This window comes from Salvelinus fontinalis, chromosome 25, assembly GCF_029448725.1.
Source record: "Salvelinus fontinalis isolate EN_2023a chromosome 25, ASM2944872v1, whole genome shotgun sequence".
Taxonomy (NCBI): Eukaryota; Metazoa; Chordata; class Actinopteri; order Salmoniformes; family Salmonidae; genus Salvelinus; species Salvelinus fontinalis.
This window is the reverse complement of record NC_074689.1, coordinates 3389224-3417032: the sequence shown is the minus strand read 5'-3', so window position 1 is coordinate 3417032 and position 27809 is coordinate 3389224. Positions and strand designations below refer to the sequence as shown.

The 27809-nt window shown below is 42.6% G+C and overlaps 2 protein-coding genes and 2 pseudogenes across 3 annotated transcripts in view; 2 read left to right on the top strand and 2 right to left on the bottom strand.

The window, feature by feature from the left end:
- Positions 1-5905: 5905 nt before the first annotated feature.
- On the top strand, positions 5906-10198 carry LOC129823359 (zinc-binding protein A33-like; annotated as a pseudogene).
- Positions 10199-11262: 1064 nt separating this feature from the next.
- Positions 11263-15985, top strand: LOC129822766 (thymidylate synthase-like; annotated as a pseudogene).
- Positions 15986-17757: 1772 nt separating this feature from the next.
- enosf1 (enolase superfamily member 1) lies at positions 17758-22816 on the bottom strand. The gene is made up of 15 exons (XM_055881154.1): positions 22476-22816; positions 22225-22327; positions 21843-21958; positions 21644-21730; positions 21275-21301; positions 20761-20833; positions 20567-20605; positions 20276-20358; positions 19665-19787; positions 19442-19576; positions 19128-19169; positions 18877-19006; positions 18592-18691; positions 18356-18437; positions 17758-18255 (listed from the first exon to the last, which is right to left on the bottom strand). Exons 1-15 carry the CDS (start codon positions 22554-22556, stop codon positions 18169-18171), a joined length of 1308 nt encoding a protein of 435 aa, XP_055737129.1. The 5' UTR covers positions 22557-22816; the 3' UTR covers positions 17758-18168.
- Positions 22817-23135: 319 nt separating this feature from the next.
- LOC129822764 (tyrosine-protein kinase Yes-like) overlaps positions 23136-27809 on the bottom strand; it is a 54403-nt gene continuing 49729 nt past the window's right edge. For both annotated transcript variants that reach the window (XM_055881152.1, XM_055881153.1), the window contains exon 12: positions 23136-25375. In XM_055881152.1, coding sequence (XP_055737127.1) covers positions 25167-25375 — 209 coding nt within the window. In that variant the 3' untranslated portion in view covers positions 23136-25166. The remainder of the gene's footprint in view (positions 25376-27809) is intronic.

Here is a 27809-nt window from a genome sequence, read left to right as displayed (position 1 = left end):
AATGATAGACAGACTTGATCCTCTCAATCAGTATAGGAGGTGAGACACATTTGACAGAATTACCTAAAGTAAAACAAATTCTAGTACCAAACCTTTTTTCATGTTCTAGTACTAACAAAGTACAGAAGTTTTAGTGTACTGTGCAACACTACAAATCAGTGACTTGCTCCTGCATGTTCATGCTCTACAACATTTCCTCACACAAGAAGCAGCGCAGGTCCTAATCAAGGCACTTTTCATCTTCCGTCTGGACCAGTGCAACTCTCTGTTGGCTCGGCTCCCTGCTTGTGCCACCAAACCCCTGGAATTGATCCAGAATGCCACAGCCCACCTAGTGTTCAACATTCCCAAGTTCGCCCATATCAAACCTTACCTCTTCAAATAGTATCTTAAGTAAGACATCTGTAATACAATTGCACAGAGGGTTCTACATCAGTGGAGGCTCATCAGAGGAGGAAGCGGAGGACCATCCTCAGTGAATTTCATTTTTTTTTTTAATAGTTAAACATTTAAAAAGTTCTCCTTTTTACATAAACCTATACTAAATATATTCACGTCACCAAACAATTGATTAAAGCACACTGTTTTGCAATGAAGGTCTACAGTAGTCACAACAGCACTGTAATATAGCACCATGGTGTAGCCAGAGGAAAGCTAGTCTCCATCCTCCTCTGGTTACAATGACTTCAATACAAAACCTAGGAGGCTCATGGTTCTCACCCCCTTCCATAGACTTACACAGTAATTATGACAACTTTCAGAGGACATTCTCCAACATGAACTGACATATTGTCCAACCAATCAACGGATCAGAGAATGAATCTAGTATTGAAAGCAGAAGCTACAGCTAGCTAGCACTGCAGTGCATAAAACATGGTGTGTAGTTGACTCAAAGAGAGAGAAAGACAATAGTTTAACAGTTTTTAACAAATGTATTTATTTAAAAATTAATGAGAAGCAAGAGAGAGAGAGTTATATTTAGTTTTTTTCACTTTCACTTAGCTAGTGAATGCAGCTAGCTAGTTTAGCCTACTCAAACACCCGGCTCAAACAGAGAGGGATGCTATGTTAGCTAGCTGGATATGGCTATCCAACACTGGAAATCTTCCAAGTCAATGTAAGCTTTTAACACCAGGTAAAACCACCAGTGTAACTGCTAAACTGCTGTATTGCATGATTGCAGCGGGTTTACTAACGCGTTAGTTCTAATAGCTATGTTGACGTTAGCTAATATGGTGACAACGATGTAGGCTGTGTGTAGCGGTTAGCAGTTATGATATGAAAGTTTGGCTTGGAAAGGTTTTTTCGCCTGGTCACAGAAATCTGATGTGTTGTGCACTGAAGTCCACAAGTGAAGCGAAAAGGTGAGAGGAGGAGAACGCGTAGATGTGAGAAGGAATTACACAATGAGCAAAATGTTAATACTGTTTTTATGTGGCTGCTATGAAAGTGAACTGTGTTTGCGTGTGATCAGGGGTGTATTCATTCCGCCGATTCTGTTGAAAAACGTTTCTTAACCGGAAGCAAACGGAATGAAACGGGGATTAACATACTTGAGTTTGTCCAATAGAAACTCTCGTTTGCAACTGTTGGACTAATGATTACACCCTAAATCATCTAGATGCAGGCAAGAGTGTGCAAGGCGGTATTGAATGTGTCAATTTCTGTCACCTTGATTACTAAAAGATTTATCTCGATGTGTCCACCTACATTGTAAACTTTCATTCTATAGGCTAGGTTGTAGCAACCTCGTGATGGGTATATATCATCCTCCCTCATATGCCACCAACCAACACTGTTCTACATGGAATCCAATAAGGTTTTACCTGGAACCAAAAAGGATTCTCCTATGGGGACAGCCGAAGAACCCTTTTTTCTAAGAGTTTAGTGCTCCTGCTCCTAGGTCAGGGCTTCCGAAACTATTCGTAATATGACATAACGTAGCGTAACACATCATACTAACTAGAGGTACACAAATGTAAGTAAAATATCCTACATATAGTTCTGATTTTAGGCTGGCCATACAGACTGAACGGCAGCTCTTTGAGAACAGACACACACACATGATAATAATATGGCGCCAAAGAGGATGGCTGACATTTTACATGCTCCTAACCAACTGTGCTATTTTGTTCGTTTTTTTGCGTTGTTTGTAACTTATTTTTTTACTTATTTTGTACATAATTTTGAAAAGAACTTCTGGACATCCGAACAGCAATTACTCACCTCGAACTGGAAGAAGCTTTTTCCTTTAACAAGTAGGATATACTGCTTTCCCAGGAACAGGCACAAATCCCGTCATTTGCGTGAAGAAAAGACGGAGGAAACAGGGGCGCAGGTCGGGCTTCCTTCTGAGTATACGTAGGCGAGCGAGTAAACTCCCAGTGCCATCCGTTCTACTGGCTAACGTGCAATCAATGGAAAAGAGAATTGATGACCTACGATTAAGATTATCCTACCAACGGGACATTGAAAACTGTAATATCTTATGTTTCACTGAGTCGTGGCTGAACGACGACACGGATAATATAGATCTGGCGGGATGCACCGGCAGAACAGAGAAGCTACGTCTGGTAAGACGAGGGGTGGGGGTGTGTGTCTATTTGTCAATAACGGCTGATGCGCGATGTCTAATATTAAAGAAGTCTCAAGGTATTGCTTGCCTGAGGTAGAGTACCTTATGATAAGCTGTAGGCCACACTATCTACCAAGAGAGTTCTCATCTACATTGTTCGTAGCCATCTATTTACCACCACAGACCAATGCCGGCGCTAAGACCGCACTCAACCAACTCTATAATGCCATAAGCAAAGAAGAAAATGCTCATCCAGAAGCGGCGCTCCTAGTGGCCGGGGACATTAATGCAGTTTTACCACATTTTTATCAGCATGTCAAATGTGCAACCAGAAGAAAAAAAAAACACTAGACCACCTTTACTCCACACGCAGAGATGCATACAAGGCTCTCCCCCACCCTCCTTTTGGCAAATCTGACAATAATTATATCCTACTGATTCTTGCTTACAAGCAAAAACTAAAGCAGGAAGTACCAGTGACACGCTCAATACGGAAGTGGTCAGATGATGCAGATGCTACGCTACAGGACTGTTTTGCTAGCACAGACTGGAATATGTTCCAGGATTCATCCAATGGCATTGAGGAGTATACCACCTCAGTCATCGGCTTCATCAATAAGTGCATTGATGACGTCATCCCCACAGTGACTGTATGTACATATCCCAACCAGAAGCCATGGATTACAGGTAACATCCGCATCGAGCTAAAGGCTAGAGCTGCCACTTTCAAGGAGCGAGACACTAATCCAGACGCTTATAAGAAATCCCGCTATGCCCTCAGATGAACAATCTAACAAGCAAAGCGTCAATACAGGATTAAGATTGAATCCTACTACACCGGCTCTGATGTTCGTCGGATGTGGCAGCGCTTGAAAACTATAACGGACCACAAAAGGGAAACCCAGACGTGAGGTGCCCAGTGACACAAGCCTACCAGATGAGCTAAATGCCTTTTATGCTCGCTTCGAGGCAAGCAACACTGAAGCATGCACAAGAGTACCAGCTGTTCTGGATGACTGTGTGATAACGCTCTCGGTAGCCAATGTGAGCAAGACCTTTAAACAGATCAACATTCACAAAGCCGCAGGGCTAGACGGATTGCCAGGACGTGTACTCAAAGTATGCCCAGACCAACTGGCAAGTGTCTTCACTGACATTTTCAAACTCTCCCTGACCGAGTCTGTAATACCTACATGTTTCAAGCAGACCATCATAGTCCCTGTGCCCAAGGAAGCGAAGGTAACCTGCTTAAATGATTACCACCCCGTAGAACTCATATCGGTAGCCATGAAGTTCTTTGAATGGCTGGTCATGGCTCACATCAACAGCATCCTCCCGGATACCCTAGACCCACTCCAATTCGCATACCGCCCCAACAGCTCCACAAATGACGTTATCGCAATCACACTCCACACTGCCTTTCCCACCTGGACAAAAGGAACACCTATGTGAGAATGCTGTTCATTGACTGCAGCTCAGCGTTCAACACCATAGTGCCCACAAATCTCATCACTAAGCTAAGAACCCAGGGACTAAACACCTCCCTCTGCAACTGGATCCTGGACTTCCTGATGGGCCACCCCCAGGTGGTAAGGGTAGGCAACAACACATCTACCACACTGATCCTTAACACTGGGGCCCCTCAGGGGTGTGTACTTAGTCCCCCCCTGTACTCCCTGTTCACCCAAGACTGCGTGGCCAAATATGACTCCAACACCATCATTCAGTTTGTGACACAACAGTGGTAGGCCTGATCACCGACAACAATGAGCCTATAGGGAGGAGGTCAGAGAACTGGCAGTGTGGTGCCCTCAATGTGAGCAAGACAAAGGAGCTGATCGTGGACTACAGGAAAAGGCCGAACAAGCCCACATTAACATCGACAGGGCTGTAGTGGAGCGGGATGAGAGTTTCAAGTTCCTTATTGTCCACATCACCAACGAACTATCATGGTCCAACCCCACCAAGACAGTCGTGAAGAGGGCACGACAAAACCTATTCCCCCTCAGGAGACTGAAAAGATTTGGCATGGGTCCCCAGATCCTCAAAAGGTTCTACAGCTGGACCATCGAGAGTATCCTGACCGGTTGAATCACCCGCAGTGTATGGCAACTGCTCGGCATCTGACTGTAAGGCGCTACAGAGTGTAGTGCGTATGGCTCGGTACATCATTGGGGCCAAGCTTCCTGCCATCCAGGACCTATAAAATAAGCGGTGTCAGAGGAAAGCCCATAAAATTGTCATAGACTCCAGTCACCCAAGTCATAGACTGTTTTCTCTGCTACCGCACAGCAAACGGTGCTGGAACACCTAGTCTAGGACCAAAAGGCTCCTTAAGAGCTTCTACCCCCAAGCCATAAGAATTCTGAATAATTAATCAAATTGCCATCAGACTATTTACATTGACACCCCCCCCCCCACTCGTTTTGTGCACTGCTGCTTCTCGCTGTTTATTATCTATGCATGCTCACTTCTCCCCTACCTACATGTACAAATTACCTCAACTAACCTGTACCCCCGCACACTGACTCGGTACCCCCTGTATATGGCTATTGTGTTGTTTTTTTTACATTTTTTACTTTACTTAGTTTACTTTAGTAAAATATATTTTCTTAACTCTTCTTGAACTGCACTGTTGGTTAAGGGCTTGTAAGTAAGTGTTTCACGGTAAGGTCTACACTTGTTGTAATCTGATACAGTCACAGGGAGACGCCAGGGAGGGGTGCATGAGAGCGTGTCTGTACAATACATGGCTCTTATATGACATATTACAGTCATGTGTGTCTTTCATTCTTGTGTCTTTCATTCTTATCTACAATACACCATTACTGCGCATAACCAGACTCCTGATTTCCTGTAAACCCTACCCCGACTGTTGAAGTGAAGTACAGTTCAGCGTTTTAACTCTTCAGCGCTCCAGGCTTCACACATGCCTTAACTCCAGGATTCTAATTTACATTGGGATTTAAACTGTTAGGAATAGTGAAATACTGAACACATACAAAGAGCGAATATGAAATAGACCTATTCTGACTCAAAACTGTGACTTTCCAGAAGCTGAGACTGTAAGGTAGGTAAACGTTTGACTAGATATCTTTACAGAGAAGAGCGTGTACTATAACTGCACTGTAATAATTCTGCCATTGGTAAAAGTACAGCCACACACAAGCTAACTATTTGGCAAGTAGCAAAACTATAGTCTTAAACCATCGAGCTATAGATGTTTATTAATGGTTTGTAAACTACATAACAATGGAAAGTGTTGAAAGGAAATGGAACTTTCCCTGTACACAATTACACCAATGTTTTTTTCTGTCTTACAGAAGTTCTGCTTTCCTGTAACTTCACCTTTCTGGAGGTGTTTCACCAAACTCAATTACCAAAGGGCTGTTTGTTACCTTCACTCTCCCGAACACAACACCGGGATTCTTAAGGACAAAGTTAGAACTAAAGGTTAAAGTATACTGCCAGTAGTGCTGTTACTGTATCTGGTGTTCTACGATGACAACATCTAATCCTGTCCCTAAGCTGCTGATGGACATTCTGGAAGAGCTGGGTGAAAATGACCTGAAAAGATTTCAGTGGTACATGATTCAGAACAAGTTTGAAAGCTGTCCCTCCATCCCATCAAGTCAACTGCAGAATGCAAAGAAGGAGGAAACGGTGGATACGCTGGTGCGAACCTATGGAGAGAATATGGCTGTGGATGTCACACTGGATATCCTACGTAGAATGAAAAACAATAACCTTGCTGACCAGTTAACTGAAGGTAGCCAGTGGTATATGAAATTAATCAATATCCATGACCACATTGTATTGATCATTTCAACATTATGTAATTCTGGGTCAAATCTTAGTGCTAATTTCAAAGGTGAAACTAAAAACATTTCATTTCAGCTTGGAAGGAGCGTATAAAGATCTCTCCGTCAGTGGCACCATCTGAGAAAATGGCTTCCAGATCGTCTCTCCTAGAGGAGGATCTCTCTTGTCCTGTGTTTGGGGAAATCTTCAAGCGTCCTCTCATCCTGTCCTGTAGCCACAGCTTCTGTAAAGAATGTCTGGAGAAGACCTGGAAAAAGACCCCGTCTCGGGGCTGTCCCCTTTGCAGGAGCACATCTTCGATGGAATTACCTAACTTGGCTTTGAAGAACTTGTGTGAGTCCTTCTTACAGATGACTGAAAAGAGAGGTGAGACGAGTCTGGTAAGTCCTTTATGTTGGCATCAGGATCTAAGGAGCTCTGCAGTCTACATAGTTAAAGATTCAAGATCTTCTGTGCAGCTGCAGGAACACACAATTTGATTAATGTGTTATAGGACAGCTGTAGTTCTGGAACTTTAACTTTTTTCAAAAAACCTCTACTGCAGCAAGGTATATTCTTAATGTAACAAACTCTCGCAGGGTGACACCAAGAGCCAAGTTAATTAGCCATCATCTAACAATAACCTATGTAATTAAATACATTTATGAAAAATATATTATTGATGATGCAGTTACATCAATTGATATATAATTAATTCATTAATTGAACTGCAGAAAATCTTACAGAATGTGTCTTTCACTGGGTCACTGATTCCCTGTCTCTGCAGTTTACATTTACATTTTCCCTCAATAAAGAAGTTAGTAAGGTTGTTCCAACAATTTGGTGGATTTTGAGAAGTGTAACTTGGTCAAAAATAAATCTGTCATAAAGAACACATTTCAAGAGGTTAAATTAAAAAAAATATATAGTAAGTGCCTATTAAGTGCCAAATAAAGTATGGGGTTGACCGTAACAGGGTTGATGATTTCATCTTAAATCAGCCATAAATCCCCTTGTGAAATGGGGAATGGAAGCTTGTTGTGTGCAACAGGGAGTGGCAATTGAATGCAAGCTTAAAAAAATTATAGATTAAAAAAAAAATTCTAGTCTGTCTATGAGTAACAGGGTTGACTCGTTATGCTCGACCCACTCAGTTTTCCTCCACAAAACACCAGAAAATGCCCCAAAAGCATAGATCCAGCTCACCTGGTTTTACACTATGATTTTAATATTAGAAGTCTGTTTCTTTTGAAAAAAAAATATTTAAAAAGGAATAGTTTCACCATATTAAAACGAGAGTTCAGTTCACATAACAGGGTTGACTTTAAAACGAGGGACAGACGTAAATGATACACTAATCACATAAAATTAAAAATAATCTTCAGAAATTACTTTGTCAACGCAACAAAATAAATAGGGCTTTACAATTATGGTGCAAAGTTTGGGGTTAAGTGGGTAGAAATCTTCCTTGAAGTCAAGTGTGCACGGAGGGACAAGTCAAAATGCTGCATTTTGGCACTTTAGCAAGTCTATAATCGTATAAAAAAATCAGATTTATTGAATAATCCATGGGGTCTATATTAAAGGGCACTTCAATTAATATACAGATATAGGATATTAATTTGATCACTCTTTTGATGCTGAGAATTTTCCTGCACAAAAGAAAATGCAAACTTGTAGTGTATTTGAGTTTTAAAAAGGCCTCTGAAGATTGTCATTTCAACTTGAAATTTCAGACTTGATTTGCCCTAATGGAAAATGTATCAACCCCTACAAAAAATGTCTATTTAATTATGATTGACATTTCCTATTTTCCTTCTAAAGCAAAATGGCTCAACTGAAGATCCTACATCTGTAACAGGCTTATAAAATTCAATATTGGTTCACAATTTCCACTTAAATTATCAAAGGGATGCAACAGGCACTATTTTAGTGGAATGACTCAGTAGAGTTTAAGGTTAAAGCTGAGTAACACAGTTAGACTGCTCTCTCTCTCCAGTAAAATTAGTTTCTTTCAATGAGGTTATGTCCTATTACAGGATGAAGTCTCATTCCAGACTGGCCTAAAGCCCCTTGAAGAGAAGCTGAAGGACTTTAAGAAAATTCAACAAGTCTGTGATCAAACAACTAAACACATTAAGGTGATTACAAGTCAAACAAGGTTGCAGCAACAATGGACTTCACTTGTGAGAGCTATTCCTCTCACTGTTTTCAGAGCCAGGCCCAGAACACAGAGAGGCAGATTGAGGAGGAGTTTGAGAAGCTTTACCAGTTTCTACGACAGGAAGAGAAGGCCAGGATAGCTGCAGTGAGGGAGGAAGAGCATGATTGAAGAGATGACCAGAGGTACATTATCACTTTCAGACACGATCAGAGACATAGAGGAGCTGCGAACTGAAGACATCTCATTGGTGCAGGTAAGAACTGCTCTCTTTCAGACATATCGTGTAATATGTTTTTACATAGATTCTAAATACATTCCACACAGGAAAAATATATGACTTACATCGTTGATAATATTGATAAGTATGCTGTCCTTCATCTGCAGAACTACAAGGCCATGATTGAAAAGTAAGTGATTATGCCTCCTCTCTCTTCTCTCTGGTTCTGAACCCAACCCCAAAGCATCACTGACTCCTGAATGTTTTCTTAGGACCCAGTGCACACTGCCCAATCCAAAGCTGCTCTCAGGAGCACTGATAAATGTAGCCACACACCTGGGCAACCTGCAGTTCAGAATCTGGGAGAAGATGCAAGGGATCATCAAACACAGTGAGTATGGCACAATACAATACATCTATTAATATGGTAAGTACTTTCATAATACATTATTGATAGTTTATTTTGAAGGAGTTGGGCGGGTCCACACCGTACATATTTATATTGGATAGGATAGAAAGGTAAAGATGTAAGGGAGTGTTCTGAAATAGCATAGGCCGAATTCGTACCCATGCTGCAGCAATATATGTATTCCTGAGGCTTAGACCACTAGAACTCCCCAGGTCACAAATTATTGATCGTTTATATTATATTCTCTAACCAACAGAATGTCTTTCTTTGTCTTACAGCTCCCGTGATTCTGGACCCCAACACTGCTGCCCCTTGGCTGTCTCTGTCTGATGATCTGACCAGTGTGAGTCAAAAATGGCAGCAGCAACCTACGAACCTAGAACGGTTTGAGAATTATCAAATTGTACTGGGCTCTGAAGGGTTCAGCTCAGGAAAGCACAGCTGGGAGTTGGAGGTGGGGGACCATCCTCTCTGGGATATGGGTGTGGCCGAAGAGTCCATCGAGAGGAAGAAAAATCTGACTGTATCACCAGAATGTGGAATCTGGGCTATTTGGTTGAGGAACAGCAAGTACATAGCAGGAGTAGGCGAGATCCTCCCTCTGCAGAGGAGACCCGAGAGGATCAAAGTGCAGCTGGACTATGACAGTGGGGAAGTATCTTTCTACGACTCCAAATATATGACTCACATCTACACTTACAAAGACATCAAATTTAAAGAGAGGATGTACCCATACTGTATGGTTGGACCCAGTAGTAATGCCACCAACCCTGATATAAAGATCTGCCCATCAGAGGTGTCTCTGACAATGTTATCTCAGTGAGGTGTGTGTTCCTGTGTCTTTGTGTGTGTGAATTATTAACTTTGATAATGACGGTGATTATGTCTTGAAGATGAAATCAGATGAGCGATGAATCTGTTTATCTCTGTTAGTGTGTCAAGTGAAGTAATGTGTGTGTGATTCTAGTTTCTCACAATAATGGTCAACTGGTATAATTTCTACTCTTTTAAATTCTGTATAATAGTGTATGGTGTGTGTGGTGGTTGGGGGGTGGTGAGTGGGGTTATTTTACTTTATCCACCTTCTGTTGACTTTGTATTTGAATTATGCTACATCCATTTTTGGATTTATAAGTAAATTATATTTACCCATTGATTCTCGAAGAATATACTGTATGTTATAAATGCCTCATGAGCTTAGTACAACTGTCAAACCACATCAGAACCCATATCAAACGGTATTTGTCACGTGCTTCATGGACAACAGGTGTAGACTAACAGTGAAATGCTTACTTACGGGTCCTCTTCCATCAATGCAGAGTTAGATAACATAAGAAATAGTGAGAAGAATCTAATAAAAAATAGAAATAGTGACACGAGGAATAAATACACAGTGAATAATGAGTAAAAATAAAGAGTAAAAATAACATGGCTGTATACAGGAAGTAGAAAAGCACAGAGTACAGGGAGTACCAGTACCACGTCGTGCAGGGATACGAGGTAATTGAGGTAGCTGCTGTATGTACTGTACATATAGGTAGAGGTAAAGTGACTAGGCAACAGGATAGATAATAGACAGTAGAAGCAGCATAAGTGGTGTGTGTGTGTGTGTGTGTGTGTGTGTGTGTGTGTGTGTGCATGTTATGTGTGTGTGTGGGCGTATGTAAGGTGTGTGTGGGGGTGGGGGGTAAGTGTAAGAATGTGTGAGTGTGTGGGTAAAGTCCAGTGTGTGTGCATAGAGTCAGTGCAAGAGAGTTAGTGCAATGTTTGGAAACAAACACTATATAGCCTATGCAGTCTATAATTGTGGGTTCTATTCATTCCGCATCGCGGAAGTTGAGCTTTACAACATGATTGAAATTTAAAGGCAATGTTCCTGCTTTAGCGTAGCCTGCATTCACGGTAAACGCTGCATGTGTCAGGTAAATCGAAAATTACCTTTACATTTCTATCTCGGAATGTGTAACGCTTCTGTAATGCTTCAGCTGTACAGATTGAATAGAGCCCTTTGATATAATGGATGGTGTGTCCTTGCATCCATAGCTCTGTCTATGAATTTGAGAGTGGTTACATTTCTCCAGCCCTATCCCTCAGCTTTTTACCGACACAAGGGTGGGGATCACTTTAAGGGCCACGCTGTATGACATGTTCCTCTAGGAAATCGCACTTGAATTGTAAAAAAGGATTTTAGACCAGGAAATGTTTTTGCCTCCATCTTTTTTTTGATTGGACATAACTTTATGTAGTGTCTTCGACGGCTACCAAATTAAACCCGAAAATTGAACGAGACGTTAACGCAGAAGCTGACACTATATTAATTCTTTCTGTATTTTTGTTAGCTAGCTAACCCACAAAATGCCTGCTACTTCTGACATACATACAGCAGCATCTTGTAATAACGAAGAGCCAAAGAAAGCAGATAGTCAGGTCGGAAACACGTCGTTGTCTCTCTTCTGTGATGAACGCGTGTATCTGAGTCAATGTGAATACATTCTACAACACGGCAACCGAAAGGGAGACCGAACAGGAACGGGGGTCATCTCTGTTTTTTGGCTCACAATCGAGATACAGTCTCCGGGGTAAATCGCTGAAGTTACTTTTCTGTGTGTGCTGGAAGTTGTGCGTATGCGTTTCAAGTTTGAAACGCACGACTGAAACCAATGTAATATTTTGACATGGTGGGAATTGCATGCAACAACAAAGCACTACCTCCTGACTGTTCAAATGACTAGCTAACTATTTCAAATCAAATACATTTGTATTGGTTACATACATGGTTAGCAGATGCTAACATGGTTAGCATGTTAATGCGAGTGTTGCGAAGTGCTTGTGCTTCTAGTTCCGACCGTGCAGTAACATCTAACAAGTAATCTAAGAATTCCACAACAACTACCTATTACACACAAATCTAAAGGGACGGAATAAGAATATGTACATATAAAGATATGGATGGGCAATGACAGAGCGGCATAGGCAAGATGCAATAGATGGTATAAAATACAGTATATACATATGAGATGAGTAATGTAAGATATGTAAACATTATTAAAGTGGCATTATTTAAAGTTACTAGTGATCCATTTATTAAAGTGGCCAATGATTCGAGTCTGTATGTAGGCAGCAGCCTCTCTGTGTTAGTGATGGCTGTTTAACAGTCTGATGGCCTTGAGATAGAAACTGTTTTTCAGTCTCTCGGTCCCTGCTTTGATGCACCTGTACTGACCTCGCCTTCTGGATGGTAGCGGGGTGAACAGGCAGTGGATCGGGTGGTTGTTGTCCTTGATCTGTTTGGCCTTCCTGTGACATCGGGTGCTGTAGGTGTCCTGGAGGGCAGGTAGTTTCCCCCCGGTGATGCATTGTGAGTTTGTGAGTGTTTTAGTTGACAAGCCAAATTTCTTCAGCCTCCTGTGTGGGTGGACAATTTCAGTTTGTCCGTGATGTGTACCCAGAGGAAATTAAAACTTTCCACTCTCTCTACTGCTGTCCCGTCGATGTAGATAGGGGGGTGTTCCCTCTGCTGTTTCCTGAACTCCACGATCATCTCCTTTGTTTTGTTGACGTTGAGTGAGAGGTTGTTTTCCTGACACTACACTCTGAGTGCCCGCACCTCCTCCCTGTAGGCTGTCTCGTCGTTGTTGGTAATCAAGCCCACTACTATTGTGTCGTCTGCAAACTTGATGATTGAGTTGGAGGCGTGCATGGCCACACAGTCATAGGTGAACAGGGAGTACAGGATGGGGCCGAGCACGCACCCTTGTGGGGCCCCAGTGTTGAGGATCAGCGAAGTGGAGATGTTGTTTCCTACCTTCACCCCTGTGGGCGGCCCGTCAGAAAGCCCAGGACCCAATTGCACAGGGCGGGGTTGAGACTCAGGGCCTCAAGCTTAATGACGAGCTTGGAGGGTACTATGATGTTGAAAGCTGAGTTGTAGTCAATGAATAGCATTCTTACAAAGGTATTCCTCTTGTCCAGATGGGATAGGGCAGTGTGCAGTCTGATGGCGATTGCATCGTCTGTGGACCTGTTGGGGCAGTATGCAAACTGAAGTGGGTCATGGGTGGCAGGTAAGGTGGAGGTGATATGATCCTTGACTAGTCGCTCAAATCACTTCATGATGACGTAAGTGAGTGCTACGGGGCGGTAGTCAGTCATTTAGTTCAGTTATCTTTGCCTTCTTGGGTACAGGAACAATGGTGGCCATCTTGAAGCATGTGGGGACAGCAGACTGGGATAGGGAGAGATTAAATATGTCCGTAAACACACCAGCCAGCTGGTCTGCACATTCTCTGAGGACGCGGCTAAGGATGTCGTCTGGGCCAGTAGCCTTGCGAGGGTTAACATGTTAAAATGTCTTACTCATGTCGGTCACGGAGAAGGAGAGGGGGAGGGGCGCAGTCCTTAGTAGCAGGCGCGTCTTTGGCACTGTATTATCCTCAAAGCGGGCAAAGGTGTTTAGTTTGTCTGAAAGCAAGACGTCGGTGTCAGTGACTTGGCTGGATTTATTTTCGTAGTCCGTAATTGCCTGTAGACCCTAGGTCTTATGTCTGAGCCGTTGAATTGCGACTCCACTTTGTACCTACACAGACATTTCGTTTGTTTGATTGCCTTGCGGAGGGAATAACTACACTGTTTATATTCAGCCATATTCCCAGTCACATTTCCATGGTTAAATGCAGTGGTTGATCTATCCACGGTTTCTGGTTAGGGTAGGTTTTAATAGTCACAGTGGGTACAACAGTGGGTACATCTAAAATGCACTTCCTTATAAACTCACTCACTGAATAAGCGTATAAATCAACGTTATTCTTTGAGGCTGCCCGGAACATTTCCCAGTCTGCATGATCAATACAATCTTGAAGCGTGGATTCCGTCAGACCAGCGTTGAATGGTTCTTGTCACAGGTACATCCCGTTTGAGTTTCTGCCTATAGGACGGTAGGAGCAAAATGGAGTCGTGGTTGGATGTGCCGAAGGGAGGGCGGGGTAGGGTCTTGTACGCATCGCGGAAGTTAGAGTAGCAAATTTGAGTGTATTGCCCACGGTCCAGTGTATTGCCCACGCAACAATCAATGTGCTGGTAGAATAAAAGAAGCCTTGTTCTCAAATTTGCTTTGTTAAAATCCCCAGCTACAATAAATGCAGCCTCAGGATATATGGTTTCCAGTTTACATAGAGTCCAGTGAAACTCCTTGAGGGCCGTCGTGGTGTCTGCTTGAGGGGGGATATGCACGGCTGTGACAATAACCGACGAGAATTCTCTTAATATGGTCGGTATTTGATTGTAAGGAATTCTAGGTCAGGTGAACAAAAGGACTTGAGTTCCTGTATGATGTTATTACACCATGAGTCGTTAATCATGAAGCATACACCCCTGTCCTTCTTCTTCCCGAGAGAGATGTTTATTTCTGTCGGCGTGACACATGAAGAAACCCTGTGGCTGTACCGACTCCGACAACATATGCCAATAGAGCCATGTTTCCGTGAAACAGAGAATGTTACAATCTCTGATGTCTTTCTGGAAGGCAAATTCATTTTGTCTACCTTGTTGTCTAGAGACTGGACATTGGCGAGTAATATACTCGGAAGCGGTGGGTACGCCTTCGAAGTCTGACCAGGAGGCCGCTCTGTCTACCTCTTCTGGGACCACATTGTTTTGTGTCGGCCTCTGGGATTAGATCCAATGTCCTGGTTGGTGGTCCAAAGAAAGGATCTGCTTCGGGAAAGTCGTATTCCTGGTCGTAATGTTGATAAGTTGACGTCGCTCTTATAGCCAATAGTTCTTCCCGGCTGTATGTAATAACACTAAAGGTTTTCTGGGCTAACAATCTAAGAAATAATACATCACAAAACAAAATACTGCATAGTTTTCTAAGGACTCAAAGCGAGGCGACTTGCAAATGTTTATCATTGTTGATCATTCCAGATCAGTTTCCTTTGTTGACAACAAAAAGGGTTTTTCTGGAAAGGAATTCTCAAAAAACTACTTTGGTTTATCAAAGTAAGAATGAAACCATATCCTCTGAAATAATCCACACTTGTGTGTTAGCTAAAATGCATTGAATTGTAGGTCTGCCTACACACTTGCATACCACATCCAGTAGGTGGTGCTCCATACCATACATGGGGCAGAGAAGTTGACAGGTCTTGGTTCTGTGTGTATGCTGTAGGGCACAACAAATGCCAAGGAGCTCTCAGAGAAAGGGGTGAATATTTGGGATGCAAACGGGTCCCGACACTTCTTGGACAAGATGGGGTTCAGAGACCGGGATGAGGGAGACCTGGGACTAGTGTATAGTTTCCAGTGGAGGCACTATGGTGCGGAATACAGAAATATGCACGCAGGTACGCCACACCCTGACATGGTATTTTAGGATTATGAGTGTTTCATTTAAAAAAAAATGGAACTAGTGCTTCATTTTCATGGATAATACTTCCCTTATAGATTACACAGGACAAGGCGTAATCAACTACAGAAAGTTGACACAATCAAGACCAATCCAGAAGAATCATCATGTGCGCGTGGAACCTCAAGAGGCATCTGACAGTCTTATGACTTCACTGTGTATACACTTAACAGTCAATGTTGGTTTGTATTGCTCACACACCTGTGCCTGTGTTGTTCCCAGACCATATGGCGCTGCCCCCTGCCATGCCCTGTGTCAGTTGTACGTATTTGACGGGAAGCTGCCGTGCCAGCTGTACCAGTGCTCGGGGGACATGGGCCTGGGAGTGCCCTTCAACATCGCCAGCTACGCCATCCTCACCTACATGATCGCCCATATCACAGGACTTGAGGTGGGGCAGACACCAGCTTAAATTCCCTATTCGCTTTGACTCAAAGGATGATCTTTTAAGTGTAATGACCGGTCTATAATAAAAGCAGGGTAGTAAAATAAGGTATTTCATTCCTGCCTTTCTCCCTCCAGCCTGGTGAAAGTAGGTTCATGACAGACACAACTGAGATATACACACTGCAGTGACAGGTGTGTAAAGCTATGGCCACACAGATGAATGAAAACAAATACACATTCATCCTTCTGTATTTGTCCATCAAAAGTTCAACTGTTTTCAGACTAGTTGCAAAACGGACAAAGGCCTACATATTGTGCGTTTGACGGACTGTCGTCCATTATCCGTCAATGGATGACTCCCATTGCAAAATCATTGGCTCAATCCATACATTTCTGACAGAAAGTGTCTGGCCGCGGCCCAAACGTGATGACTCTTCCCTTACAGCTCCAGAGAGATTCGGCCCTTCCCCAAGCTGAAGCTCATTCGGACGGTGGAGAAAATAGATGATTTCCGTGCAGAAGACGAAGATCGTTGACTACAATCCCCAACGCATCATCAAAATGTAGATGGCAGTTTAAACGGGCTTCAATTAACAAAAATATAAACACAACATGCAACATTTTCAAAGATTTTAAGTATAGCTCATGTAAGGAAATGTCAATTGAAATAAATTCATTAGGCCCTAATCTATGGATTTCACATGATTGTGAATACAGATATGCATCTGTTGGTCACAGATACCTTAAAAAAAATAGGGGCATAGATCAGAACCAGTCAGTATCTGGTGTGACTACCCTTCATTTGCCTCGTGCAGCGCGACACCTTCGCATAGAGTTGATCAGGCTGTTAACTGGGACCTGTGGAATGTTGTCCCACGCTTCAATGGCTGTGCGAAGTTGCTGGATATTGGCGGGAACTGGAACACCGTTGTACATGTCGATCCAGAGCATCCCAAACATGCTCAATGGGAGACATGTCCGAGTGTGCAGGCCATGGAAGAACTCGGACATTTCAGCTTCCAGGAATTGTGTACAGATCCTTGCGACATGGGGCTAATGCATCATCATGCTGAAACATGAATGGCCCGACAATGAGCCTCAGGATCTCATTGAATCTCTGTGCATTAAAATTGCTATCGATTAAAATGCTATTAATTTATTGCAGCTTATGCCTGCCCATACCATAACCCCACCACCACGGGTCTCTGTTCACAACGTTGACATCAGCAAACCGCTTGCCCACACAACACCATACACGCCATCTGCCTGGTACAATTGAAACTGCTGCGACTACGAACTGCAGTCCGGTCAGAGGAAGCTGATTTGCTTCCCTGAGATGATTTGAGTTTATGCAGAAATTCTTTGTTTGTGCAAACAGTTTCATCATCTGTCCGGGTGGCTGGTCTTAGACAATCCCACAGGTGAAGAAGCCAGATATGGAGATACTGGGCTGTAGTGGTTCTACGTGGTCTGCGGCTGTGAGGCCAGTTGGACGTACTAACACATTCTCTAAAATGACGGAAGTAGCTTATGGTAGAGAAATGTACATTAAATTCTCTGGCAACAGCTCTGGTGGACATTCCTGCAGTCAGCATGCCAATTGCATGCTCCCTAAACTTGACATCTGTGGCATTGTGACAACTGCACATTTTAGTGGCCGTTTGTCTACAGCACAAGCTGCACCTGTGTAATGATCATGCTATTTAATATGCCACACCTGTCAAGTGGATGGATTATCTTGGCAAAGGAGAAATGCTCAGTAAAAGGGATGTAAACAAATTAGTGCACAAAACAAAAAAAGCTTTTTGTTCATATGGAACATTTCTAGGATCTTTTATTTCAGCTCATGAAACCAACACTTTAAAATGTTGTGTTTATATTTTTGTTCAGTGTAATATCTGGGAGGTTTTCCTTTTGATTGAAATATTCTTGTACAGTGTCTACCTGTTGCCTTTTTAGATTCAATTGTGTATTTTATGGTTTGCATCATAGGAATTTGGTAAATAAAGAATGTATACATTTAGTTAAAGCTTGATTATTTCCACACATCCCTTTTAGAAACATACAAAAGTGAAATCATTTCATCTTGTGCAATGATAACCAAATACAGGAATTTTTCAATGGTTACTTAAGAATGTCATCGTCTGGCAACTTTGTGCTTGGTTGAAAAATCTACTTCAACTGCCCGGCTTCCTCCACGACACCGTACTCGTCACTGGAGCTTCTTCCACACTTGCCCCTGAGGGTACTGGTGTGTCTGCACTGACGACTCCAACATCTCACAGGAGTAGCCTGGATCCTGATGGAACAATGACCAACAGAAACCATGGGCAAGACGTAAAGATCCACAGCACTTAAATGAATGACCACAACACCAGATCATGTAGATTAAACCATACCTTGGGAGGCATGTAGTGGGCGTTCTGAATCACAACAGGGCTTTTGAAGTGCTGATGGAGGTGGTCCACAAATTCACACATCCTGAGAAAAACATATTTTATTTCAGCCCCTGACCACAGCTCAAATAACTACACAGTTATAACCAAATGAAAAAATTATGGGGTCATGGTTATATTCTATATTATGTCGTTGTAGCTTGAAAGGTTTAGAATGACGGGCTGGGATGTTCACTCACCGGTTGTCCAGACTGGCAGACACAGAGATGTAGTCAAAGAGAATCAGGTGCTGAACCAGCTCACACAGTCCAACACCTCCAGCATGAGGACACACAGGCACTGGGGAAATAGATTAAAGGATAAACACGCAGCACGGGCAGAGAGACACGCACAGCTGGGCTCATCTGCTGATCTAGGATCAAGTCCCCCCCCCATCCATACAATCTTATCTACAAGGCAAAACTGATCCTAGATTCGCCCTCCTATTCTGAGATGCTTTATGAATATGACCGCTGATGTCATACCCTTGAACTTGTGGGCCATGAGCAGCACGGCTAGGTTCTCGTTGACACTGCCCAGTCTACAGCTGTCAATCTGGACAAACTGCAACGCTGACGCCTGGAGGAACTGCTTGAACATCACTCTATTATGGCACTGGAGGGGCCACAAGAACAACATTCATTACATATCAGTTAAACTGACTAAATACTGATAGCGCTAGTGTGAAACACTGAACACAATGAGTCAGTAACATTGACACACAGTGAGTCCTAACCTGTTCTCCTGTGGCCACTCCAATGCCAAGCGGAGCCAAGGCCTGCAATGGCAGAACAGAAATGTGAAACTTAAGCAGAAACAAGCATCAAGGCTTTGAGAATAACCTTGTATTCTGAATCCATGACCGTTTCTCAATTTGTGCTGCCGCAATTTCTCACATCCCATCTCCTTGACTCCTCAAAACACATCAGCGAAAAGGTCCAAGGGGAGGGACCTGCTCTAATACAGTTGAAAAGGAGGCGAGGAAATAGGATGCGAGGAATCACAAAGAAATTGAGAAAGAGACCAGGCCTCAGATCCTTCCCTCATCACCTTGGAGATGGTAGCATGTCCCAGGATATCGTCAGGGGAAGTGGGCTCTTCGATCCACAGGGGTTTGTACTCAGCCAGCCTGGTCACCCAGGTTATGGCCTCGCCTACGTCCCACCTTTGGTTAGCATCAATCATCTGAAACAGAGAAGACAATTGGCTGCAGAATGACTTGATCCAATCCTGTGCATTAGGTTTACTGAATCCAACGGCATCACCGATTTACCAGTGTGTTGTGGGGTCCAATCATCTGCCGTATGAAACTGCACCGGCGAATGTCATCCTCTAGGTCAGCCCCCACCTTCACTTTGAACTTGGTCCATCCATCATTTAGTGCATCGGTGCACAGCTATAGGAAGATAGATACAGAATGACATAGTGGGGTCCGAAATGATTGACACCCATACCCCCAAGACATGCTAACCTCTCACCATTACCAATAACAAACCAAAACGAACTGCATATGCTTGATGTAGTCATTGCATGCTAGGACTAGGGGACCAAATATTAAACTTTCGACTCCTTTATTCATAAGAGTCTTCAGGGGTGTCAATTCTGACCCCTATCTTTTTGAGAACAAAAAAGTATCACTTGTTAAACTCTGAGAAATTGTATTAGTTTAGAAAACAATCCACTTTTTTTGCATTCAATATAGCTCAGCATTTTTATTATTTCATACAGTAATTATTGCTCATCTTTATTAAGGGTGTCAATAATTTAGGACCACACTGTATATACTGTTTCCTTATGGGGCCTGGTAAAACGTAGTGCCCTACATAGGGAATAAGGTGCCATTTGGCACTCGGACCATTGCACAGCATGTGTATGAGAGGAGACCTGTTTCAGCAGCTGGTCGGAGTATCCTAGCCAGGCACAGGAGGTGGTATAGGCAGGATAACCCTCCTTCAGCATTTGGTCCACTGAGAGGTCACACAGTCATATCAATACACTTCATTAATAAAATTCATAATCCAAGAGAGGAAGATACATTTTTATAATTGCAGTACTGAGTATATTATAAGATCGTAGGGCACTTCATACGTCTATGTGTTCATGGAGGAGCAATTACAGCCACTCAAACCCACTTATCAAAGCCATTAACGTCTCAAGCCCTTTAAGTGTGCTTACCTCTCTGCTGCTTCCCCGTCTGAGCTTTCACAAGTATATCTGAGAGAGCGCGAGAGAGAGAGAGCGAACACACAGATCAAAGATAATAGGTAATGGTTTTTGTAGACTACCTTGTGAACCTGTTAAAACAGAGTGCAGATGGCCATTTCAGGCAATAGAGGAACATATTATGGACAGTGTTCAGCAAGACATACCAAGGGCCTCCTGTTCAGTAAGGGCATCAGTGATATATCTGAAGTCGATGCATGAGATGAGCTTGCTGGGGTCCTGAGGGAAGAACACAAGCATGTACAAGCACATGTACATACACTACCTCATCCTAAAACGTGTCTGATTACAGCACATTCCAAGATGTACACATTACATTGTGTCATTCCAAACTTTATCCGCAACATTTTCCAACGTCGCACAAAATGGAATATGACGTTGCGGATAAAGTTCGGCACGACAATTTCATTTGTACACATCTAAAGACCTGCATCACTATACCGAGAGCTTTTCTGTTTCTATAAAGACGCATTTGGAGTTGTTCGAGCCCACATACTACAGAACGAGGATGTCAATCGCTGGTTTGGGTAAGTTTCTGTCTTGACATTTCTAGAACATGCCATTTACATCCAAAATACAGATTTGATTGTCAAAAATAAACTTCTCCTTTAAGTTTGATGTTTTACTCAGGTTAAAAAGCTCTCCATATCAGCAACTTACCATGTCAACAAGCAGCTTCCACAGTGGCTGTTGACAAAAAGGAGAACAGTCATTTTAGCAGGATCTCGACATATGAAATGTCTTGCTATATTGCTTGGCATGCCTGGTCCACTAACATCCAATAGCGTCGCTGTCTGATGAAAACCTCAGAACCAAAAATCAATAAAAAATGTAAAGAAGAAACATATTTTGAGTACATTTTCTTGGTCCTATGATATGTTCAGAGTACATTGAGGGGTTACTGCTTTCAATTCATTTGAAAAATAAATAAATTCAGTTACAAGGTTCAGACCGCAACGATTACTGAGGCAATGTGGGCCATGGTCAAAACTAGCACACTATATAGGGGACAGGGTTCCAATGTCTCACCTTGCCCTCGGACCGTGCCCAGAGGTCCCATACTGCATTCAAGACCGCCGCAGTGGCCAACTGAATGACTCCTTTCTCTGGTCCAATCTGGCACAAGACCGGGGGAAAAAAGCTGATTACACACATATTTCAGTGAAGGTTAGTTAATCAGTTTGGATTGATTAGGGTAGTTTGTGTTGGAGTGGCTGTGTACACTCACCCATCGCATTTGTCCATCGCTGGTGAGGAGACGGTAAAATCCACGGAAGTCACTCACAATCTCCTCTAGAGATTTCCCAACAACTAGGGCTGACAGGGCTTCCACAGCGCACACAACTGCAGTTTAAAGGGACAAAAGTTACTCATTTGAAAACAGTACACAGTATTATCCTCAGACTGGCAAATCGGTTCACATTGGGACAACTAGCATGTAATGCATAATCATTTAGAGATCTGGGAGCACCTATGCATACAAAGCCAGACCTGTAGTGTTTACACATTACCACAAGATGTCGCTGTGGATAACATGTATTTAGACTACTAAACAAAGCCCACCAACTATAACACATTGAAAATGGTGCAGGTTGGATCAAGAATCTTACCAATTTCTGTGCCTCTCCCCACAGTAAAAGTCAACCCATATCCTTGCATTCCTTGATCAGTTTCGATGACAACATAGGCGACAGAGTAGTCCGGGTCGGTGTGCTGAAAGAAGCCACATTTATATTTTCCTATATGATCCTTAGGCCTACCATATGTAGGGGTAGATGTGACATGAATAAAGCAAGTGCTGCAGAAATAACTTGTGTCTGCAACTTATGAAAGAAAGCATTCATTGCATTGATGCACGTACCATTGCGTCTGAACCATGTTGCTCCAAAGACGTTGGAAATCTGACATCGCGGACAGTCAACCTTATAATTTTTTTAGGCATTTCGCTCAAATTTTTAGACAGGGAAGTAGCCCGCTAGTGTACTATCGCTTGCTCAACATGGAGTCCCGCCCACTGCGACTGGTTGAAATGCCTTTCCGCGTAGGAAAAGTGTGATTCTCACATGACTTTATGCAATCATAGTGGCTACAACCGGGTGAACCAGGTTGGCGTTGATTGCAATCTATTTGGAACCGGCTGCCTCTTGGGCTTGAGCCTGGTGCTCCGTTTTGTCCGACGGCAAAAGTGACGCGCATGGAGTAATGAGTAGGATTCGGTGTTTTCACATGCAACAGTTATTGGTTTTGATAAAAACGTAGCATTGTTGACAACATGACAGTGCAAAACAGATTACCGTTCAATTAGAGCAGGGCTCGCGGTTACGTCTGGTCACGTGACGGGCCATAGTCTAGGTAAATCCGGGGCAGTTTAATAGATCTCCGTCAATGTAACAGACACAAAAAGAATTCATTAATAATAATATTAACATTATGACAGCTCGTGCCTCGACAAGTGACATCAACTCCCCGTTGTCTATATAAAACTATTGCATCTAACGAATTAAGCAAAGAATACCACACATTCAAATCTGAAATGTTTAATTTTCCAACTGTAGAAATTCCACAGATTAGCATCCATAATTATTTCTCCAACGTTATAATTTGCATTCTAGTTTTAGCTGTCTTTAAAAAAACGTGATATCAACTGTCTGTATGAAACTGATGAATCTAACGAGTTCAACAAATAGCACACATTTACATTTTTAATTTTCCAACTGTACAAATTCCACAGATTAGTATCTAAATCATATTTCTCTTTACACCAACTTTATGACTTGCATTCTAGTCTTTGCTGTCCTTTTTTATTTATTTATAAAATTAGGATTTCACAACTTTGTACAAAGCCCTTCTTTAAAACCTCAGCTGACCATGTGTGTTCTGCCCATCTATGCAAGTATGCATGATCAAATGCATCACTGAATTGATGAGTTTAAAGAAAAACAAAGGAGTAAAATGACAACTGTTGATGTGACATGACACATTAAAAAGACCTTTGAGCTTCCTCCTGTTGCAGTCTTAAAATAACTGACTGCTCACGGGTTATGACTACTTTATAAAAACAAAAATGTCAATAAAAACTCATTCTCTTTGTATCTAGACTGAATTAAATCCATTCACACAATAAAATCACATGGAGACAACATAAAACTGTTCAGGTGCTTTGGCAATATTTTCCCATAAAGGCAAAATTGTTACTTTTTTTTATAACCATTTTTAGAACTGAAAGTGAAACACGTGAGGATGAGTCAAGTATAAAATCCAAAACAGAACGTTTGTTGAAGGACTTCTAAATGTATGTGAAAGAGAAGGCCAAGTCCTCTTTAACATAGGTGTGTAGAAGCATTTGCTGGCATGTAAATGGCCAAATCAGGTGGTTGTATCAACAAATTCAAATTCTGGAACTATGAGAGAGAACATTTTAGTTTGTGTTGTGTAGTGCTATGATATGCGCAGAGACGAGACACATTGGCATGTAGCTTAGTGATCTACAGGGCTGTGGGTTTTGCAAGGAGAGCTGAATATTCTCCCATCTCACAGTGATACATTGGTCTGGGGTGAAGTTTCCCCTAGGTACAGATCTAAGATCAGCTTCCCTTTCCATAACAAATAGGGGAAATGCTAAACTGAACCAAGATCAGCGTTTAGGGGCAACTTCATCTTACTCCTACATATGCAGAAAATACTCTGTAGTGATCTTTAAAGAGGCTATTTAACTTGGCATAGCAATGGTCAGGGACACATAACACAATGGCCTTAGTGTTGTAAAAATGTCCAACTGAAGGACACGAAGGGAAGGCTTCACATGAACCTAGAACCATGTCCGTGATGTGAATTATTCTTAGTTACATAGAATAAAATCAACAAACAAAATAGAAAATGAGCAGACAAGACGGACCCACGCAACTGTCCCTGATCCGCGCCACTCAAGTCAATCGTTCAGAAAAACACAGGAGAAAGAAAAGCATTTTCCTGTTGAACTGATGAAATATACTGAACACAGAACTGCATTATCCTAACTGAAATATTCCCACAGTACTTGACAAAATTCTCATCGCTTACCGTACATCCTTCTCTCTCATCCACCATTTTGAAGAGCTCTTATTCCAAGGGCCCCTACCCATCTCTCTCATGTGGCATTTTCACAGTTCAACAAAGATTTTAGAAACAACAAAACAGAATGATTGGTCACTTCGAAAAATAACATGATCATTAGAACCATGTGGGAAATTGAGGAATAAAAAAAAAACAAAGGAACAAAAGGAGTAAAGTCATAGAAACTAAGACCTGTAGTACCTGAAATAAAAAAGACAATAAAATGATCAGTAAAAATTTGTGTAAAAAAAAAAAAAAAAAAAAAGCATTTATTTTTATCATCAAGGATAGCAGTGGTTTGTGCAACTCGATAACCAAGCTTCCAGTTGCCTTTTCTGAAGCACATTATTCATAGCGTTTAATCTCCATGCGTCTGTATCAGAGTCTGTTCCTCCTGGGTGGAGGGATACTTTGCACGGTGAAGGGGTCCAGGGCTGCGCTGCGCTGCGGCCAGGCCTGACTATAGGTTATCCCCGGGCTGGTACTGTGGCTCCGTGGCTGTGAAGTAGTCCTCCAGGAAGGACTGGATGTACTCGAAGGTGGGCCTCTCGTCGGGGTCCTTCTTCCAGCACAGCTTCATCATCTCGTGGAGGGAGTCGGGACAACCCTGGGGGCAGGGCATACGGTACCCCCGCTCCACCTGCTCCAGGACCTCCCTGTTCACCATGCCTGAGTGGAGAGAGAGAAATGGAAAGAAAGAGATAAATAACAGAGCGAGGAGGGGGGGGGGGGGGGTTAGTTTGTTTAGTGCCCATTACATTAACTGTGCAGTCAACCGTGTCAGTTAGGTCACGCAATAAAATCAAGATTATCCACAACAAAACTAGGTCTGTGATCTAATTCCATTGAGAAGTCGCTCCAATCGCTTCACTAGCCTATATTACACCCCCTCCTCCCTCCCCCTCAAAAAGCATAAATAAATAGGAGGCCTGAATCAGGGGTTGGAATCGGTTCAGGGAACAGAACCAAAAACAATGACATTTTTCAAGGAACAGAATCAGAATCAGTAATGAAAGTGTTTCTATACTGTTCCAGGAACAAGCATTATTTTAAAAGCATGGGAACCGGTTAATAACGTTATATTATGTTACAGGCATTTTTTTCCAGTCCCACAAAAAATATGCAAAGCCCTCTGTCACTTAGAAACTTATTCCACTGTCTGCCTGCCAGCTGAAAACCTTTGCCAGTGCGTGTAGGCTGCCTGCCCCTCCCCTTCCGAAGCATAGTCTACTGTAGCCTGCTGATGTTACAAGCGGGATTCAGAAATTAGGGAGAGAGATATTTAATTAGAGAAGAATGGATAAACTTTTTTAATGCTAGTTAAGGATGCTATACAGCAACTTCAGAAGGTTTTTCAGACCCCTTGACTTTTTCCACATTTTGTAACAGACTATTCTAAATCTGCTAAAAACTCCCCCCCCCCCTGATCAATCTACAGACAACACCCCATAATGACGAAGCAAAAACAGGTTGAGACATTTTTGCTAAACAATTTTTGCAATAAAATGGAAATATCACATTTACATAAGTATTCAGACCCTTTACTCCACACTTTGTTGAAGCACCTTTTGGGGATTACAGCCTTGAGTCTTCTTGGGTGTGACGCTACAAGCTTGGCACACCTGTATTTGGGGAAATTCTCCCATTCTTCTCTGCAGATCCTCTCAAGCTCTGTCAGGTTGGATGGGGAGCGTTGCTGCACAGCTATTTTCAGGTCTATCCAGAGATGTTTGTTCGGGTTCAAGTCCGGGCTCTGGCTGGGTCACTCAAGGACATACAGAGACTTGTCAACACTTCTGCATTGTCTTGGCTGTGTGTTTAGGGTCGTTGTCCTGTTGGAAGGTGAACCGTCACCCCATTCTGAGGTCCTGAGTGTTCTGGAGCAGGTTTTCACCAAGGATCTCTCTATACCTTGCTCCGTTCATCTATGCCTCGATCCTGACTAGACTCCCAATCCCTCCCGCTGAAAAACATCCCCACAGCATGATGCTGCCACCACCATGCATCACCATAAAGATGGTGCCAGGTTTCCTCCAGACGTAACGCTTGGCATTCAGGCCAAAGAGTGCCATCTTGGTTTCATCACACCAGAGAATCTTGTTTCTTATGGCCTGAAAGTCTTTTGGTGACTTTGGCAAATTCCAAATGGGCTGTGATGTGCCTTTTAGTGAGGAGTGGCTTCCCATCTGGCCACTCTACCATAAAGGCCTGATTGTTAGAGTGCTACAGAGATGGTTGTCCTTCTGGAAAGTTCTCCCATCTCCACAGAGCAACTCTAGAGCTCTGTCAGAGGGACCATCGGGTATTTGGTCATTTCCCTTACCAAGGCCCTTCTCCCCCGATTGCTCAATTTGACCGGGTGGACAGCTCTAGGAAGAGTCTTGGTGGTTCCAAACTTCTTCCATTTAAGAATGATGGAGGCCACTGTGTTCTCGGGGACCTTCAATGCTGCAGAGGTTTTTTGGTACCCTTCCCCAGATCTGCGCCTCAACACAACCCTGTCTCGGACTTTTACGGACAATTCCTTCGACCTCATGGCTTGGTATTTGCTCTGACATGCACTGTCAACTGTGGGACCTTATATAGACAGGTGTGTGCCTTTCCAAATCATGTCCAATCAATTGAATTTACCACAGGGGGACTCTAATCAAGTTGTAGAAACATCTCAAGGATGATCAATGGAAACAGAATGTACCTGAGCTCAATTTTCATGTCCCATAGCAAAGGGTCTGAATACTTATGCAAATAAGGTATTGCATTTTTTTTTTTGTATAAATTTGCAAAAATAATCTATAAACCTAATTTCGCTTTGTCATTGTGAGGTATTAAAAAAACAAAACAAAAATTTAGATTAAGGTTGTAACGTAACAAAATGAGGAAAAAGTCAAGGGGTCTGAATACTTTCCGAAGGCACTGTAGTGATTAATTAACTACAAAAAGGTAAGACTTGTTATTATTTAAATTATGGTGCCGCTCTGCACACACAAGCTTCTTAGATAGCTAGCTAGCGCTGGTCCAACATCAAGGCAACTCTCTGAAGTTCAAAGACACTCAAAGTTCCTTCATACTGTAGAAGCCGCTCCTCCGTAGGTATAAATCTGTG

Coding starts and splice junctions, on each gene's coding strand:
- enosf1 (XM_055881154.1), bottom strand. CDS start 22,556: ATGCCTAAAAAAATTATAAGGTTGACTGTCCGCGATGTCAGATTTCCA. Junction 21,959..22,224: donor GGGGAGAGGCACAGAAATTG/GTAAGATTCTTG, acceptor TTTAAACTGCAG/TTGTGTGCGCTGTGGAAGCC. Junction 20,359..20,566: donor GACGGGGAAGCAGCAGAGAG/GTAAGCACACTT, acceptor GTGACCTCTCAG/TGGACCAAATGCTGAAGGAG.